Genomic DNA, 17,200 nt, shown 5'->3' on the forward strand with positions numbered 1-17,200 from the left:
CACACACACACACACACACACACACACACACACACACACACACACACCCCCAAGGGAGCTGTTACAAAACTTAAGACATATTACTAGCTGTCATCTTCTTCCAAAAGATTGCTGGAACAGGTAAGTGGAGGAACATGAGAAAATGAAGAATGTGGACCAACAGCTAGGGGATAGTATGGCAGGAGAACAGGCAAAGTCACTGGAACCCCAGACTGTAGGATATCCACAGGATGTCCCCTAGTTGTATGGAATGGGTTAGCTTTTTTTTTTTTTTGCCACCTGACATTTTAACACTAATCTGTTTAATTATTGCTTTATAGATAAATATTAGGGTCTTTATTCAATGGAAAGTCATTAATTGAATTTACACTACCTCATAGAACACTCAATCTGAAAATCATTCAACATATATTTGAATGAGTGAGCACCTACTGATACTAAGCAATATGCCAGCTACTGTGAGAGAAATGGAAGAATAGTAAGATATAGCCTCTGATCTCCGTTTGATTTCAAGTTAGAAAGTTAAGATATAAAACATAGAGAACAATTCTGTCTAATCCATGATACTTCACTTTTTGATTCTCCTCTTTTCCTGAATAAACCTTTGCTTCTTTTACTGACATCTTCATTTACCTGCTCCCTAATTGTGAATAGCCTTCCCTTACCAAATATCTATTCCTTATGGATGTAATGGGTTTTTGAAGCTGGAGAGGACTCTGGAGATTATCTAGTCCTATGGTCCTCATTTCACATACAAGAAAACTGTATTCCACAGAGGTGAAATAGTATGTCCCAGGCACATATGTCTTGGAGTGAAAGCCAAATGATCTGTTGATAGTTTAACTGGGATTCTTGGCCAATTCTGATTTGAATTAGACAGACTTTTGAGATCTCTTCCATTTGAGTTTCAGATTTTCTATAAAGAAAGAAGTTGAAGAGAATATGATCTTAAGAGATCCCTTCCCCCCATCCCTTCACTACTAAAGTTATTGGCAAAATGCCTTCAGATATTTAGATGCTACAAAGGCTGTTTTTTGAGAAGAGTAACTAATAGTATGATTTTGAAAATCTCTGTGTACTGTAGTTAATTTTATTAACAGGAGGAACCTTTTATAAGAGCTATAGAACAGAGATGTCAAACTTGGCCTTGCAAAACTTGGACCTGAACAAAATAAATTAAAAGCCAGTACAAAATAGATAATGTTCATTTATGGTTGTCTAAGTCAAGATGTGCCCCATGGGTTTTCTATTTGAGTTTAACACCACTGCTGTAGAACATCCAAATCATCCCAACCCTCCCCTCTTCTAAATACCAAGTTGGGATTCATTCATTGTCTCAGCAGACACTTATTAGGCACCCAAAATTATTGCTTAACTATCTTAAGTTTAAGACACTTAATAGCTATGTGACTCTGGGCAGGTCACTTGACCTCTGTTTGCCTCATTTTCCTCATGTACAAAATTAAGATGATAGCACCTATCTCTCACATTGTTATGAGGACCAAATGAGATAATTGTAAAGCACTTAAACTAGTGCTAGGCACGTGGTAAGTCCAGAGAAGAGAAGACTTGGGGAGAGAGTGATAATCTTCTTTTAAGTGTTTATTTGAAAGGTTATTATGTCTAAGAGAAATGAGATTTGTGTTTTTATTTTTATTATTATTAACATTTAACATTTCATATTGCTGGCATATTTTGGGTCAAATTTATCATTTGGGTGTACTTTTGTGGCCTTTATATATACTTTGTTGGAGCTTCTCATAATCAATATATTTGTGCCCATTTTATAGGATTTAACAAAATGTTATTATTTGGAGTATAGAAGCTTATGCTTGTTGCAGCTTTGTTTTATGTCATGTCTATCATATCAGTGGTTTTTTTTTTTTTATGAGTTCTTAAGTCAGAAGTATAGCCTACGTTGGAAAATACAGTACCAACATTTGGGTTATTGGGGGCAACTTAACATAAAACAAGCCTGTGAGCTAGTTTCTATTTATCCTTTGATCTTTCTTTGGCAAAACAAATGTACAGATTCTTACCTGATTATGTTCCAGGTAAGAGGTCTCATTTACCCTTAGTTTCTTTCCTTTATCTCCACTTCATAGCAAATTAGAAAGGAATAAAAAGCATAGATAATAAGCTTGTATTTTTTGACTAGAAGAATTTTTTTTACTACTTTATACTTTCCTCTTCCCTCTAATTTTTTTTGCTGATAAATGGCTTTAAAAGTGTTTGACAACTAACCAAAAAACAAATGTAGTAGTATTCATATTTTAAAAGGGAATATTACCCTTTCCAAAAAATTCAGACTACTGAAGGGAAAGTCATTTTTAAGTTAATGGAAATTCTTAATTATAAGATATTTACAAAATTGAGTAGAGTTTAAAGACCTTGACAAATGAGAAGTAGAATTGCTCAAAAACAGTGAAATACAATATAAAAATCCTGCCTACCATTTATATGGCACTTTGAAGTTTGCAAAACACTTTGAACACATTATCTCATTTGAGGCTCACAAAAGCCCTTTTGAAGGAAGTACTGCAGATCAGATGGAAAGACTTCACCATTTTCCAGGTGAGGAAACTCACACTTCCTGATTTTAGGATTAGCACTTCATCCAGAATGTGCTATTCTGTCTTTCATTTAGAAGGGATCGAATAGCAAAGCAAGATGAATGAAATAGGAATGAAATAAAATTGCACATAATGATAGCAGCCGTTTATGTAGTACTTCAAAGTTTGCAAAGCATTTTACAAATATAATTTAATGAGCTAAGAAGGGCTGTTAAAAAAAGAAAAATTGCAGTATATTTAGGCATTAGTCAAATCCTAAATTAAGTATTAACTCAGGTTTTTGCCCCAGCGTTTTAAGAGAGCTATGGGGAAGTTTAAAGCCTGTAGAAGAGAAGCAGAGGTGAACTTTCTTTAGTACTTCAAAAGATGTGTGGTTTCTTCATTTTGGGCACTTCTTCCGTGGAAGCAGGTTGTAGCTTTTCCTCAAAACCTTAGTGGATGATGAGGCAATGGAAATTCAGTGGAAAGAAAACCTGGGTTCAGAATGAAAGAGGCCTTACTCTGTGAATGTCCTGGCACTCCTGCACTCCTGCTCTCCTGCCTGTGTCTGTTGGCAAAGCACTAACCCTCTCTCAGTATTCATCCCTGCAGCTATAAAGTGGGGGTGGGGTAAAGATCTTGCCTTAGGAGCCAACCCTGGTTACTGTAGGCACACATTGGATCATACAGCATATCCCCAAAGTCTCCAATTTAAGCTTTACAATCTATGTCTATTAAAGCTTAAAACTGTATGGAGACTTTTAGGACTCCCTCTATATACAGGGTGCTTTGTAAGCTGTAGAGCACTATATGAGGAATCGAAGGAGTCTTTTGGGATCCCTTGTACAAATGAGCTAAAGTATTGTTTAGTAAATCATTGTGGCCAAAAACATTCATGAGCTGGTGGCCAGCGGCTTGGTGATGAGCCTCTCTGAATTCAGTCTGCTCATCGTTCAATTTTCTGTCACATGAACTTGATTCAAAACCTTTCCAACCTGATAGGCCCAGCCAGAGAACAAAGGGTCACCTCTATCATGATAAAGCATCAGAGGGGGAGACCTTTAGTGCTTGTAACATGGTGGAAAAATTTGCTGGACTTGGCATCACAAGAATAGCGGTCAAGATCTGCTGTTGCTGTTTGGTGGTTAGATGACCCTTGGCATTCTATCCCATCTTTATTTCCATAAGTACCAAAGTAAAGCATATAATCTTAGATAAAATAACCAATTCATCATTGAAAGATTTGGATCACAAATTTTTAAAGAAAAAAGAATTTTTAAAACAATTACTATATCATTCTATTTGTGAAGCTTTGCTGATTGCCTCCTGACATTCTAATATCCTAAAGCAATTCATGATTTTGGGGGGGCATTTATGTTTTCAGAGACATAGTAAATACATGGTCACATCTTCATTTGAGTTTTTATTCTATTTAAAAAGATAATTATCATGCCTTTTACATGATTAATAGGTTTTTGTAGTCTATTGAATCAAAGCATCTATGATGTATTCATTATAGTAATATATCATTATTTCCCCAAAAGGAAGACTTTGTAGTATTTGAAATTTCATTTTTTCACTGATGAGAAAAAGTGTTTATCTGTCTGTGTGTATACATATATGTGTATATACACATGCATATATAGATATATACACACACTCATAAACATATACATAAGTATATATCTTTATTGTCTCTAAAAACATAAATGCCCCCCACAATCATGAATTGCTTCAGAATATTCGAAAAGAGACAATCAGTGAGGCTTGACAAGTAAAACTGTATGTTTTGGTACTTCTTCAAAGGAGAATTCAGTTTTAATCAAGTTTTCTGTTATTGGTTTCTTTGAATAATGTAAAACGTGTTTGTAGTACCTCTGAAATTGTGGTGAAGGGAGTCTTGTTCTGGATGTAACCCTTCTGATTTTGTAAAGTTTGGGGAGCTATACTTTAATACCATGAATAATCAGTTAATGAAAGAACTAATTTAGTACATGGAAATACTAATTTCACAATAATTTTATTATTTTTTCTCACTGTTTTAAAATTCTCTCTTGAATAATGTCACTTATTTTTTCAAGTATCATTTTATTAATTGAATTGCTGATTCTTTTTTCCAAGCATAAAAGGCTTTACATATATACTATGTTCCTATTGAGTTGAACTTCAAACTGAACTATAAAAGTGGGATTCTAAACTAATTATTTTGAATAGGTATTTACTTTTCGTGCAGAGAACATCTGTTTGGTCCAATTTAATGTTTTGTGTTGCTGTATCTTACACTGGTGGTAATCAGTTTTAAATGTCATTGGTTCCTCTCTTTACTAAAATATTTCTGGGAAATAAGATCAAGTCTGCCCCACCCGTGGCCAAGTTGATTTATGACTGACTAATCCAGTTTTAAAACTTCATACCAGAAATTCATACCAAATTATTCTTTAGTTTCTGATCTGCTAATGACACCACTTAACAGGTTAATATGTTGTATTACTTTCTAGATGAGCCAACCAGCCCAAGCATTGATCATGATATCGCACACATTCCTGCTTCTGCTGTCATTTCGGCATCCACTTCTCATGTGCCCACTATAGCAACAATTCCTCCCAGCCTTACAACTTCAGCCCCTTTAATTCGCCGTCAGCTGTCACATGATCATGGTAAGTATAAATTAATAAAGGCCTAAAGCCAATTCTAACCTCAATTTTTTTTTTTCTAGCAGGTCATGATATTTTGTAATTTCATAATCATTGCAACAACTCAAAACCCCAATTGTATGCATCTAAGTGTTCAATTTTATGTGTAGGATCTGTTGGGCCCATCCTAGATGGCCAGCGCAATTCAAAAACGGAGAGATCAAAATCATATGATGAAGGCCTGGATGATTACAGAGAAGAGGGCAAAGGGTGAGTACTGGGTGTTTGCTGTGAGACACTCGCACATACCTCTCTGTATAGAGAGACTTGGAGGTGTTCCATTTTAGATTTTCTCATCTATGACTTTGAAAAGCTAAAAAAGGAAGTCGCCTCTAATAAATATATACCTTTTGTCAAATGATGTACAGAATGAATAGGCTAATTTGAAGTCCTGTAAGTACACCTACAAGTTTTCCTTTTCCTTTTCCTTTTTTACTGTCAAAGAGGATCAGGTAGTTACTTATGAGGCAATATTTAAAGGAATAGGAAGATGCCATGCCATTCATTCTCATTCTCCCTAGAGCATACCAATTTAAGTGGCAGTAAAGCACCTAGAATCCTGGTTGCCACTACCAGATGATTATAATTCATCTCTTAGGGATCCTTAATATACCTCTTCAATTAAGAAAAATAAGTTTATAAAACTGAGAGGTTACTTCTTTAATTATGTTTTCATTCATACTTGAAAAAAATCTTTTTAGAATACTATTGAATCAACATTTTATTGAAAGTTAGCTCTCCCATGTGACATATTTGAAATACCCTTTTGTATCTGAACTACCTTTTTGTATGTGTGATAAATAATCAGATACCATTTATTTCCCCCAACAGGTCTTTTAAGCATGTATCTAGCTTGAAGGGAATCAAGGTAGGTGTTTATTATTCAAGTATATTATAAATGATTCTGTTTATTTTTTATCATTGTAGCTCTCTCATTTTGATCATGGACTTCCATGCAAGCAACCTACTAATACTTAAATATTTTGAATTTTTTCTTCAGTGAGCCCACAAAATATTGCAAAATAATAAATGTAAGCTCAATTCTTTATCCAATTTTTAGAGAATACATATTTGTCAAGAATATTACCTCAAACATTCTTCCAAATATTCCTAAATTACTTAAGGTAAATATGAAAAAAAATTAGATGTACAATATTGATGGCAATGAAATTCATCATTCCTGCTGCTTTTCTTTTACACTATCAAAAGCCTTCATAACCAAATGTGTATGATTTCATGAAGATATTTTCTGAGGACTTTGTTCAAAAATAACTTCCACTTTGACTCTCAATCCTCTAGGTAACCCTCTAAGACTATAAATTGCAGAGAATGTGCTGACCTACCTAGGTGGAGGGAGTTTCAGGTAGTGAGAATTGGTGAGGGAAGGTAGGTACAGTTACCAAGTGATTAGGAACTGCTAAAGAGACTGTCGAAGAAGACATTAGGTTCTAACCAAGTTAGTTGAAATCACTTACAAGGAATTGGAGAGTTGAGTACTGAAGATCTCACAGGCCTAGATTCCTTCTTCATACAGATTATTTTAAAGGGGAAAATAGAAGACATCTTATTTTGTTTTTGTGTTTTTCTATAGGTCTTAGACAGCCAAAAATCTTCTGAAGACTCTGGGTCCAGAAAAGATTCCTCTTCCGAGGTATTTAGTGATGCTGCCAAGGAAGGATGGCTCCATTTTCGACAACTTGTCACTGATAAGGGGAAGGTACTGAAATTGAAAGCTGTTCTTCAACGTTCAAACTAATTAAACACATGGCAAATTAACCTTTAAAATCTGTAACTATCCAGGGCAAAAACATCCACAAGAATTCAATCATTCATTTGCCTCCTTTTCCAAAACCAAACATTTAACTATTTTGAAACATTCTGACTGATTTTGAATTGGGTACTTTTGTCCAGATACTAGAGCAATACAGATGCAAAGTTCCTGGAAGGGAAGGAATGTTCTTAGCTCTGATTGGGATATAGTAATTCACATAGTAGACATTTTAAAAATATCCATTTTTCAGTTATATACATTACAAGGCTCTTATTCCTTTTCTATTATAAATCTGTTGTAATTTCACTTCTTTATAAATTAAATTTAAGTTTTATCTAAAAACCATAACCTTCAGGGAAATTCTCACTGTAAAAAATTGCCAAGTGTCCACTGACCAACTTAATCATGAGTAAAGTTCCTTTCAGTGGTAAAGATCTTTAAGTATCATCATAATAAATTTGTTATCTGTTTGGATAGTATCGTTTGCTACAAAATGATTGAACACTTTTTTCAATTCTATTCATTTTTTGTTCACAATAGAAGTTGGATTCTCTTGGCCGAGTTAGTTCAATCTTATGCTTCATCCCAAAACACCCTCTTCTGACCCTCCCTCATTCTGTATATAGATTGCAGTATACTTATATTGTATAGTTTTTTCATTTATACATCACCATGTAGGTTGTTGGTTCCTCAAAAACAGGGATACTATCTCACGTTTGTGGAGAACTTTATGGATGTGTCCTCATCATATAATTTAGAACCCTATATAAAAGTGAGCTGTTATTATTATCCAAAGGGGAATACTTTTTGAGTTGGTTTCTATAACTTTTTATGAGCAGCTCTGCACAACCTGTCAAGTCAGTGTCCTCTATGCACTGCTTATGTTTTCCAGCGAGTTGGTGGTAGCATTCGGCCGTGGAAACAGATGTATGTCGTCCTTCGGGGCCACTCACTCTACTTGCACAAAGATAAAAGAGAACAAACCACTCCATCAGAGGAAGAACAACCTATCAGTGTAAATGCTTGCTTGATAGATATTTCCTATAGTGAAACCAAGAGGAAAAATGTATTCAGGCTTACCACCTCAGATTGTGAATACTTATTTCAAGCTGAAGACAGAGATGACATGTTAGCCTGGATCAAGACCATCCAGGAGAGCAGCAACCTCAGTGAAGAGGTATGTTTTTCTGAGAGGGTACTAAGATTCTAGTCTGGAGAGCCTTTATTTGTTATGCCGTTAGCTATAAAGCTCTTGATGGTGCAGAGAAAGCAACTATATCCCCATTGTCACTTTACTTACCTGAAATTCAGCATTATGGAACAGGAAAAGGAGGGGATGGATCTGCTGTGCTTTCCTGGGCAGCCCCATTGGACTATTCATCCAGAGGCTGACTTGGTCACTGTACTTTAGCCTCTCTGTGTCTCGTTTTCTCTCTCATGGGAAGATGATCATTTCATAGGATTTTTGTGACGAACAGGGAGAGTTTATAGAATCTCAGAGTTGAGAAGCACCTCAGAGATAGGCTCATTTATTTCATATCTGAGAGTAGAAAGTCCCACCATAACATCACTGACAACATTTACAGTGACAGTGAATCCATTTCCTTCCCAGGTAGCACATTTCTCTTTTAAATACCTCTTTTATTTGGGAGGCTTCTCCCTCTATAGAACGTTTCTGTCAGTCCAAGTTCCGCACCTCTCACACACACCCTTTTCACATGATAGCCCTTCGATTAGTTTAAGACATACCCAAGATCATGTACAGAAGGCACTCTGAAAATGCACCATTGTATTATTGTGATTATGACCATGAATTGAATTCTGCCAGCAGACTGAGGCTACTTGGAAAACACACACCAAGCTAATTCTATGCCTATCCACATTTTTATCTGCTGGGCTAAAATGTTCACAGCTGATGTTCAAATACCACTAATGAGAGAAACTTGCTGCTTGAGGCCCAAGTGTCTGATGCCTCAGGTGCCAGGTCTCACTTTAGTGACTGTTGTAGAATGCAGGAAGGGGGAGGGTAAGAGCTCCTCTAGGGTTCCTTTCTCCTTTTCTTTGTCCAGTGTCATACAGGGAATAAGTCCCAGAATCTGATTCATCCATATCTCCTTACTATGCTGCTTTCCACAATACTATGTTTTCAAAAACCATGGTATCCTGTAACATGTGATTAGGGTTTCTGTGAGATAATGTATATGCTAGTGATTCTTATGGGACAAATTCTCCATATGAAAATAGGCTTAACTTTCTGCATTTGAGGCCAAAATTTCCCTAATTCCTTTTATTTCAAAGTGATTCTATAATCTTAGGCCTCTCTGACCCACATTTTATAGGTTCTGTCCATTTATTTCAAGCCCCAAAGGGTTCTGGGAAGAAAATGTTAAGCCTCACTTACATGTTTTAAAAATTGGGCACTTCCATAAAATTGCTATTTCAACCCTGGCCTCCATTTGTATTCTAGGATACTGGAGTCACTAGCAGAGACCTAATTAGCCGGAGGATAAAGGAATATAATAGTCTAATGAGGTAAGATACCCACCATCTGTTAGGGGGTTTGTGTTGGGGTTTTTTGTTTGATTTGGAGGGGGAGAAGGTATAGAGAGAAAGCCAATAAATGTTAACTGTTGATTTTCTTCCTTCAGCAAAGCAGACCAGTTGCCAAAAACACCTCGCCAGAGTCTCAGTATCAGGCAGACTTTGCTTGGTGCTAAGTCAGAACCAAAATTTCAGAGTCCACACTCTCCCAAAGAAGAGTCAGAAAGAAAACTCCTCAGTAAAGGTACATGCTTTTATTGGAGAAATTTAACACATTCCGTGATTAAGATTACTTAGAATATGAAGTTCTAAAAATATTTTTACTTTAAAAATTTCTTTCCTAAATATTGTTTTTGCTAACCCTCAGTGGTTGGGTTTATCTGGCTTGTAAGGGCCATAGACCTTTCCCCTTCAGGCTTAGGCTCAAAAGATGTAGCTTGATAGTATATATTACAAAAATTAAGAAGTAAGCAAAATGTATTCCTTAAAAGTGCAAGTACAAAATTCAGTTCTAGCACCTGTTGTTTTATATAGAAATTTAATCTGGAGAATATGAAGAAATAAGCATATCACACAGAGAGACATAAATTAGATAGGCTACCCGGGTACTTAACGAGGCCCACTTTGGAATTGAGTCATTTCAGGCTCCATCTTTTCTTAACAAGATTCATTACTGCCAGCATTGTCATTAAGACCTGGTTAGCAGGAAAACACCATGATCATATCATCTGGAGTGGATATCTGAAAGCCCTCAGGCATTTTATCCAGCCCTTTATTTTTTTGTTTAGATAGAAGAATGAGAGGGAGCCTGGAATAAAAGGTAGAAAGCTGGCCTCAGAATCAGAAAAAAATCTGAATTCAAATCTCCTCTCTGGCACATAGGGATTGTGTGACCTTGGGCAAGGCTCTTAACCTCTGAGGGCTAAAAGCCTCTCTCTGAGCAGGAATCTGTATTTCTAGAATGAGCTCCTTCACTGATAATATCTCACATCTGGTCCAAAAAAAAAAGATCAGACTGTCAACACATGTACTCATACATATACATGCATGTGTGTGTGTATAGATATATTAGTGTAAATAGAGGAGCATTAGAAACTGAAACATGTTGGAGTATAAGATCATGGACCTTATTTAAAGAATCTTTCTCTGTATTTCTAGCACAGTTACCTTAGTTATAATAGGTACTTTGTGAACATTTGTGGAATTATTTTCATTGAAAAATTCAGCATAATTCACATTGCAAACAGGTGAAAAAAAACTATCAGTGTATTTTAATATATGTGGAAGAAGGTAATTTTCATTTGGTAATGAATGACAAGAGATGGATTAGGATGATCTGAAACTTTGTTAATTGGTGCCTTTTTTTTTATGTTAAAGGGATCTCATTTAAACCAACATAGTCCATGTATTTGAATTATGATTCAAACATTTTTTATTTCCCCCCTTTTTCCCCCAATATATCACCCTTTGTTTTCAACAATAACCAAAGATGACACCAGTCCTCCAAAAGACAAAGGCACATGGAGAAAAGGCATTCCAAACATCATGAGGAAAACATTTGAGAAAAAGCCAACTGCTGTAGGAACCTTTGGTGTCAGACTGGATGACTGCCCCCCGGCTCACACCAATCGGGTAGGAGACAAAAGCCTTGCTTGTACCCTAATAGTCCAAGGCATCTGTAATCTCATCAGTGTGGGTTCCCCCTTCAGTGATACGGAGAACAATCTGTGATGGTTGTCCATGTCTTTCTGTAAATTTGCCCCTAGCAGGGCGTGCACCCGTGATGGGGGCCTTACTTTCATTCTCTTGACATTTTGTAGCTCCCACTGGAGGCACAAAGTACCCATTGGTAATCCCGTGCCCTCACTTCAGTGACCACTTCATCTTTTTGTGTGTCATGTTTTTTCCATGACTAACGTGTGCATAATTTATTTTTTGTAATGTGTAACCTCCTTGTGCCCAACATATACTTCTCTATTGACCTTTGGATGTTCCTTAACTTCTCCAGAGATTTGTGGTGATGTAGGAATTGCAGCCATCTGTTGCCAGTCTGTCAGCACGCATCTAAATGCCTTCTATGCGCCAGGTACTGTGCCTCCTTCTGGGGGTATGAAGGCAAAAGAGAAAGCAGCCCTTGCCCTCACAGACCGTCTGTGAGCAAAACTGAGTAGAATCCTTCAGGGTAAAAAATGGTCATTCAGTGAAATAGGGGACTTTCAAGCATTCTTGATAAAAAGACCAGAGCTGAATAGAAAAAAAAAAAATTGACTTTCAAGATTCAGCTCAAGTGCCAACTTCCTTCAGCATGAGGACTCTCCTGGTCCCTTCCGTGGCTGGGATAACAACATGCTTTGGATAGCTGTATACAGAATAGATACAAAGTAGAGTGGGCAGCACCAGCTGAAGGATTCTACTCAGTTTTGCTGGATAGGTGATTCTTGTTTGTAATCCTATCTCCTTTGCCCTCTGAAATATTATATTCCATGCCTTCCAGTCCCTTAATGTAGAAGCTGCTAAATCTTATGTTATCTTGATTGTGTTTCCACAATACTTGAATTGTTTCTTTCTGGCTGCTTGCAATATTGTCTCCTTGACCTGGGAACTCTGTAATTTTGCTACAATATTCCTAGGAGTTTTTCTTTGGGGATCTCTTTCAGCAGGTGATCAGTGGATTCTTTCAATTTCTATTTTGCCCTCTGGTTCTAAAATATCAGGGCAGTTTTCCTTGATAATTTCTTGAAAGATGATGTCTAGGCTCTTTTTTGATCATGGCTTTCAGATAGTCCAATAATTTTTAAATTCTCTCTCCTGAATCTATTTTCCAGGTCAGTTGTTTTTCCAGTGAGATATTTCACATTGTTTTCTAATTTTTCATTGTTTTGGATTAGTTTTACAGTGCTCTGATTTCTCATGAAGTCACTAGCTTCCAATTGCTCCATTCTAATATTTAAGGAAGTATTTTCTTCAGTAACCTTTTGGACTTCCTTTTCCATTTGGCCAATTTTGGTTTTTAAGGCATTCTTCTCCTAATTGGCTTTTTGAACCTCTTTTGCCATTTGGGTTAGGCTATTTTTTAAGGTGTTATTTTCTTCAGTATTTTTTTGGGGTCTCCTTTAGCAAGTTGTTGACTTGTTTTTCATGATTTTCTTGCACATCACTCTCAGTTTTTCCTCTCCCTCTCTTACTTGCTTCTCAAAATCCTTTTTGAGCTCTTCCAAAGCCTGGGACTGATTCATATTTTTCTCGGAGGCTTTGGATGTAGGAGCTTTGGCTTTGTTGTCCTCTGGTTGTATGTTTTGACCTTCTTTGTCACCAAAGTAAGATAATATAGTCTGACTCTTTTTGTGCTGCTTGCTCATGATCCCAGTCAATTACTTGAGTTATAAACTCTTTGTTAAGGAAGGGGCCTGTTTCCCTTGTGGAGAATGTACTGTCCCAAGCTTTGGGGGTTTGTACAGCTGTTTTCAGAGCTAATACTAGGGACCTACAAATTTTCAGTTCTTCCAAGGTACTGTGATCAAGGGTGAGGTGTTTACTTCTTTCCTGGCCTGTGCTTTGGTCTGTGAGTGACCACAAGCAGTCTTTTCTGTCTTGGAACTGTGAGGAGGATTCCCTTTCCACCACCACAAGCTCCACCATGCCAGCGCTCCTAGCCCCAGGACTGCCACCCAGAACTGTTACCCAAATCCAAGCATGGGCAAAGCAAGAGAATCCTGCACCAGCAAAGAGATTCCTGCAACCCCACTCTGATCACACTCAATTCCCCCTCAGTCTGTGAGCCGGAAGCTCAGGAGCCAGCCGCTGGCCAGAGCCGAGCTTGGGGAATGGGGCTGGGACCCTGCCCTTCCCTCTCACCACCACGGAAACAGACTTTTCCCACTGACCTTGTAAGTTGTGTTTGGCGTTCCTGGGTTGAGAAGTCTGGAAACCGCCACAGCTGCCTGCAATTCAGTCCTCTGAGGCCTGCTCCAGGGTCTCTGTGGCCTGCACACCCATGCCGAACTGTGTTCCTTTCCAGTGTACCTTTCTGTGATATACCTTTCCGATCAACCTTTCCGGTTATCTTGGGCTGGAAATTTGTTTCACTCTTTCTTTTTGTGGATTCTGCTGCTTTAGAATTTGTTTAGAGCCATTTTTATAGGTATTTGGAAGGGTTTGGGGGGAGAGCTGAAGCATGTCACTGCTTTTACTCCACCATCTTAGCTGAATCTTGAAGCAAAGAACACTTATATTTTGTATCTTGTTTGGGGAGTTCCCTCCATGATGCAGTTTGCAAACATCTGCCTGCTCCACCTGTGTGTGTCTGTCTTCCCCAAAGTTCTCCATCCAAAAGGCTAGAGACCTTTCTCCATTTCTCCCTGCTACACAGGGCTACTAAGAAAGCACTCTGTCCGTACCCCTGTCTTCTCCCTTCCCATTCCCAGAATCAGCCCATCTTCTCTTTCTGTTGTCTGATTCTTGAATTACCTTCTTTACTCTTGTTCTTTGGAGTGCCTGGTTGATGATATGTTGCAGCCTGCTCACACCAATCATGCCGCTTCTCAGTGTCTGCCAAGAGAGGTTCCCAGGGGGAGTGGTGAACAGATGAGCTTTGTTTGTTAGGGGAAGCTTGGGGTTGGTCCAAAAGGTTTTGCAGTTTTCCAAAAGCAATCCAGCCAGCTTTCATTCTCCTTTTCATCTCTGGACCCAGATATAGGTACCATTGACAAATTCGGTAGGTGTCCAGTCAGACACATGTTGTCATCTGGACATCCATTTGGTCTTCCCTGTACATATGGTCAGGCCAAACTCCTTTGAAGGATTGCAGATCTCTTCCAGGAGGCTCTGCAATGTCTTCTGGCTTGATGCAATGAACAGGATGTCATTTGCAATCAGCAGTATGTGGGAACTTCAGCATCCGCTGGGGGTCCCTTTTCGTCTTAGACCCTACGTTGGACTTGCTCAATTCACTGGCACATATCTCCTTATTTCATGCCTCACTGGATGCTTCTTGTCAGAGGGTCATTAAATAAAATGATTTATGCTGTTACGTCTTCCAGGGAATGAAGATGGTGTCTGGGTGGGAGACACCTTGTTGGAAAAGAGCCTGTAAGACAGCATTTTGCTTCAATGAGTCAAATGTTTTTTCATAATTGATAAACATTATGTTTGTTAATAGGATCTTATCTTCTCTATGAATTTCAGTTAATTTTGAGATGTGCTGCATTGTCAGATATCATTTGTGAAAACCGTCTTGTTGCCTAATACCTTTTATCAGAGTGAGATTTTGTCCATACCTTTGATATCTTCCCATTCTTTGGACACCTTAAAAATCATCACTCAACATCCTTATAAGTGGATACCATCTCCACGAATATCCTCTATTAATGACATAGTTGTCCCAGTAGGATTGCTTTTCCTTTATTTGTTCTCATTAAAGCCATTTCTACTTCTGTATCTTGGAGATGGTGGTGTTAAGGTCCAGGTGGGGTGATCCCAGTGTCCTTGATGGATAAAAGAGTTTGTTGTAATATGTTTTAGACAGGTTTTACTTTCTAGTGATTCTCCTTTGTTGTATGAGACAAAACTGCTAATAATCATCTGCCATCCTTTTTTTAAAAAAGATTTTACAAATAAGTTTATACTCTAACTTGGTGTTGCCTTCAGGAGCCATCTCTCAACATTTAGCTATCAAGGCAGATGTTTGCTGACTAAGAGACTTTCTGCCAAGCTCTGTCATTTACCTTGATTTAATTTCTTCATGAAATTACTGTCTTTGGTGTTAATGTTAATGTTGATGTTAAAAAGATGAGATTTTATTTCAGGGGAAAACCTGAGGTTATTAAAAACTGCCCAGTTTTCCAAAGGCAATCTAGCCTGCTCTGCTTCTGTTCAATTCTGGGGTCAGTTCCTTGTCTTTTGAGAATATCTTAGATAAATGATAGACTAGCTCTGCAGATTGATCACCCAAATGCCTGTTGCAGTCTATCAGTAGACATTTTGCTTCTTTGACTTACTTTTTTCCTGTATGGAGGCTTAGGCCTACTTTTTTGAGAGAATAGAGATGTTACTTAGGAGGTTCTACACAAAGACATGGAAATTTCAGTCATCTTTGTACAAGAGCATCTGGAGGACCTCACCGTCAATACCACCACATTCCTTTTTTCTTCTTCATGACAATGCTGAACTCCTCTAGCAAGCATACATCAGTCTGTTTTATGCTTCCCTTGAAATCACTAATCAAAAGTTGAACAATGTTATCCCTGTGAAATCTTTCAAGGAAAACAGCATTAGAGAAGATAGTTTGTCAGATGTTTTTTATTGTTGTTGTTCCACCTTTGTACTCAAAGAGGACCAGTGATATCACAATATTGGTGTCAAGGGACAGTGTATTCAACTGTGGCTTATCAGGCCAATACAGGTTTGGAACGCTCTACCACAGGTTAGGAACAAACACTCCATTTGAACATTTGGGGTGGAGATATCTCTAAATGTGCACATGTCACGTTTCTTTTGTGCTCCTGCATTTCTGCTTGGCTCATGGAGAGCATAGTGCCATCTTGGATGCAGGCATCCCAGGCTGGGCAATCCTGTGCCCACATCTCCCATGTCTCACAATTGATACTAAAGTTCTTCTGAGAAACCTTGAGAGTGTCCTTGTACTGCTTCTTCTAACCTGTGTGTGAGCACTTACCTTGTGCTAGTTCTCCATAGCATAGTCTTTCAGGCAAACGTATGTTAGGCATTCGCACAATGTGGCCAGCCCAAGAGAGTTGCGCTTTCTGCAGTAGGATTTGAATGCTGGCAGGTCAGCTTGAGAGAGGACATCAGTTGTTTGGTACCTTATCTTGCCAGGTGATCTTCAGAATAGTCCTAAGACAATTCAAATGGAAACAGTTTTGATAGTCAAGAAGCAGCAGAATATTGTATTCTCTACCCTTTTCAGTCATTCGTTACCATAAAGATGGATTGCATTAAAGACAATACCATTTCTGTAAGTCTGTCTGTTCCTTTCTGAAACTTTCATCAGGGTTGCCCTCCGTATAGATGTAGGCTAATTTTGTTTCTCAAAATTGAAATTTGATCTCCTACAAGCATCTGTTCACTCCAGCCAGATCGACATCCCTCACTCACCCTCTGGAAGTCCTGTTTTTCCTCCAAGCCTCATTTGAGGGTTCCATTAAACTCCACCACCTGCCCCTCCCTGTCCCCTAGTTAGTTTCTGCCCTCAACCAAGAGGACAAATTTAGAAAAGAGCTGGCAGGCCAGGATATTTTTTGAGACATTAAATGGCTGTGCATTTTGTAAAACAAAAGCCTAACGAAGAAAGTAAGTGTTGAATTTGCTTGATTAAAATACATGTTTAGGAGAGGTATGTAAAAAGCTCGATTTCAAGTCTGAAGTAAAGTTGACCTTCTTTAAGAACAATTTGCATTCCCCATACTCTGTTCATGAACTAATTGCCTGACTTCTAGTGTTCTTTGCTCAGCCTGAACTTACCCAGCCATTTGATAGTCATCAGAAAAACCATATTTGGTACTTTAAGATTTACAAAGCTTTACAATAACAACCTTGTGCAAAAGATGCTGTAGTCATCATTGGACCCTTTTCATGGAAACTGGGTCGTGGCAGAGTGTAGTCACTTGCCCATGATTCTCACAGCT

At 38.0% G+C, this 17,200-nt stretch overlaps 1 protein-coding gene across 2 annotated transcripts in view; it reads left to right on the forward strand.

Annotated features, from left to right (window-relative positions):
• The window catches only part of ARHGAP21 (Rho GTPase activating protein 21), a 90,260-nt gene that overhangs the window by 62,008 nt on the left and 11,052 nt on the right, over nucleotides 1-17,200 (forward strand). For both annotated transcript variants that reach the window (XM_027841572.1, XM_027841573.1), the window contains 8 exons: nucleotides 5,051-5,209; nucleotides 5,356-5,455; nucleotides 6,077-6,113; nucleotides 6,837-6,962; nucleotides 7,909-8,193; nucleotides 9,484-9,548; nucleotides 9,665-9,801; nucleotides 11,047-11,189. In XM_027841572.1, the coding sequence (XP_027697373.1) occupies nucleotides 5,051-5,209; nucleotides 5,356-5,455; nucleotides 6,077-6,113; nucleotides 6,837-6,962; nucleotides 7,909-8,193; nucleotides 9,484-9,548; nucleotides 9,665-9,801; nucleotides 11,047-11,189 (1,052 nt within the window). The remainder of the gene's footprint in view (nucleotides 1-5,050; nucleotides 5,210-5,355; nucleotides 5,456-6,076; nucleotides 6,114-6,836; nucleotides 6,963-7,908; nucleotides 8,194-9,483; nucleotides 9,549-9,664; nucleotides 9,802-11,046; nucleotides 11,190-17,200) is intronic.

The sequence above is a fragment of the Vombatus ursinus genome, unplaced genomic scaffold (assembly GCF_900497805.2).
Source record: "Vombatus ursinus unplaced genomic scaffold, bare-nosed wombat genome assembly UNPS02014861.1, whole genome shotgun sequence".
Taxonomy (NCBI): domain Eukaryota; kingdom Metazoa; phylum Chordata; class Mammalia; order Diprotodontia; family Vombatidae; genus Vombatus; species Vombatus ursinus.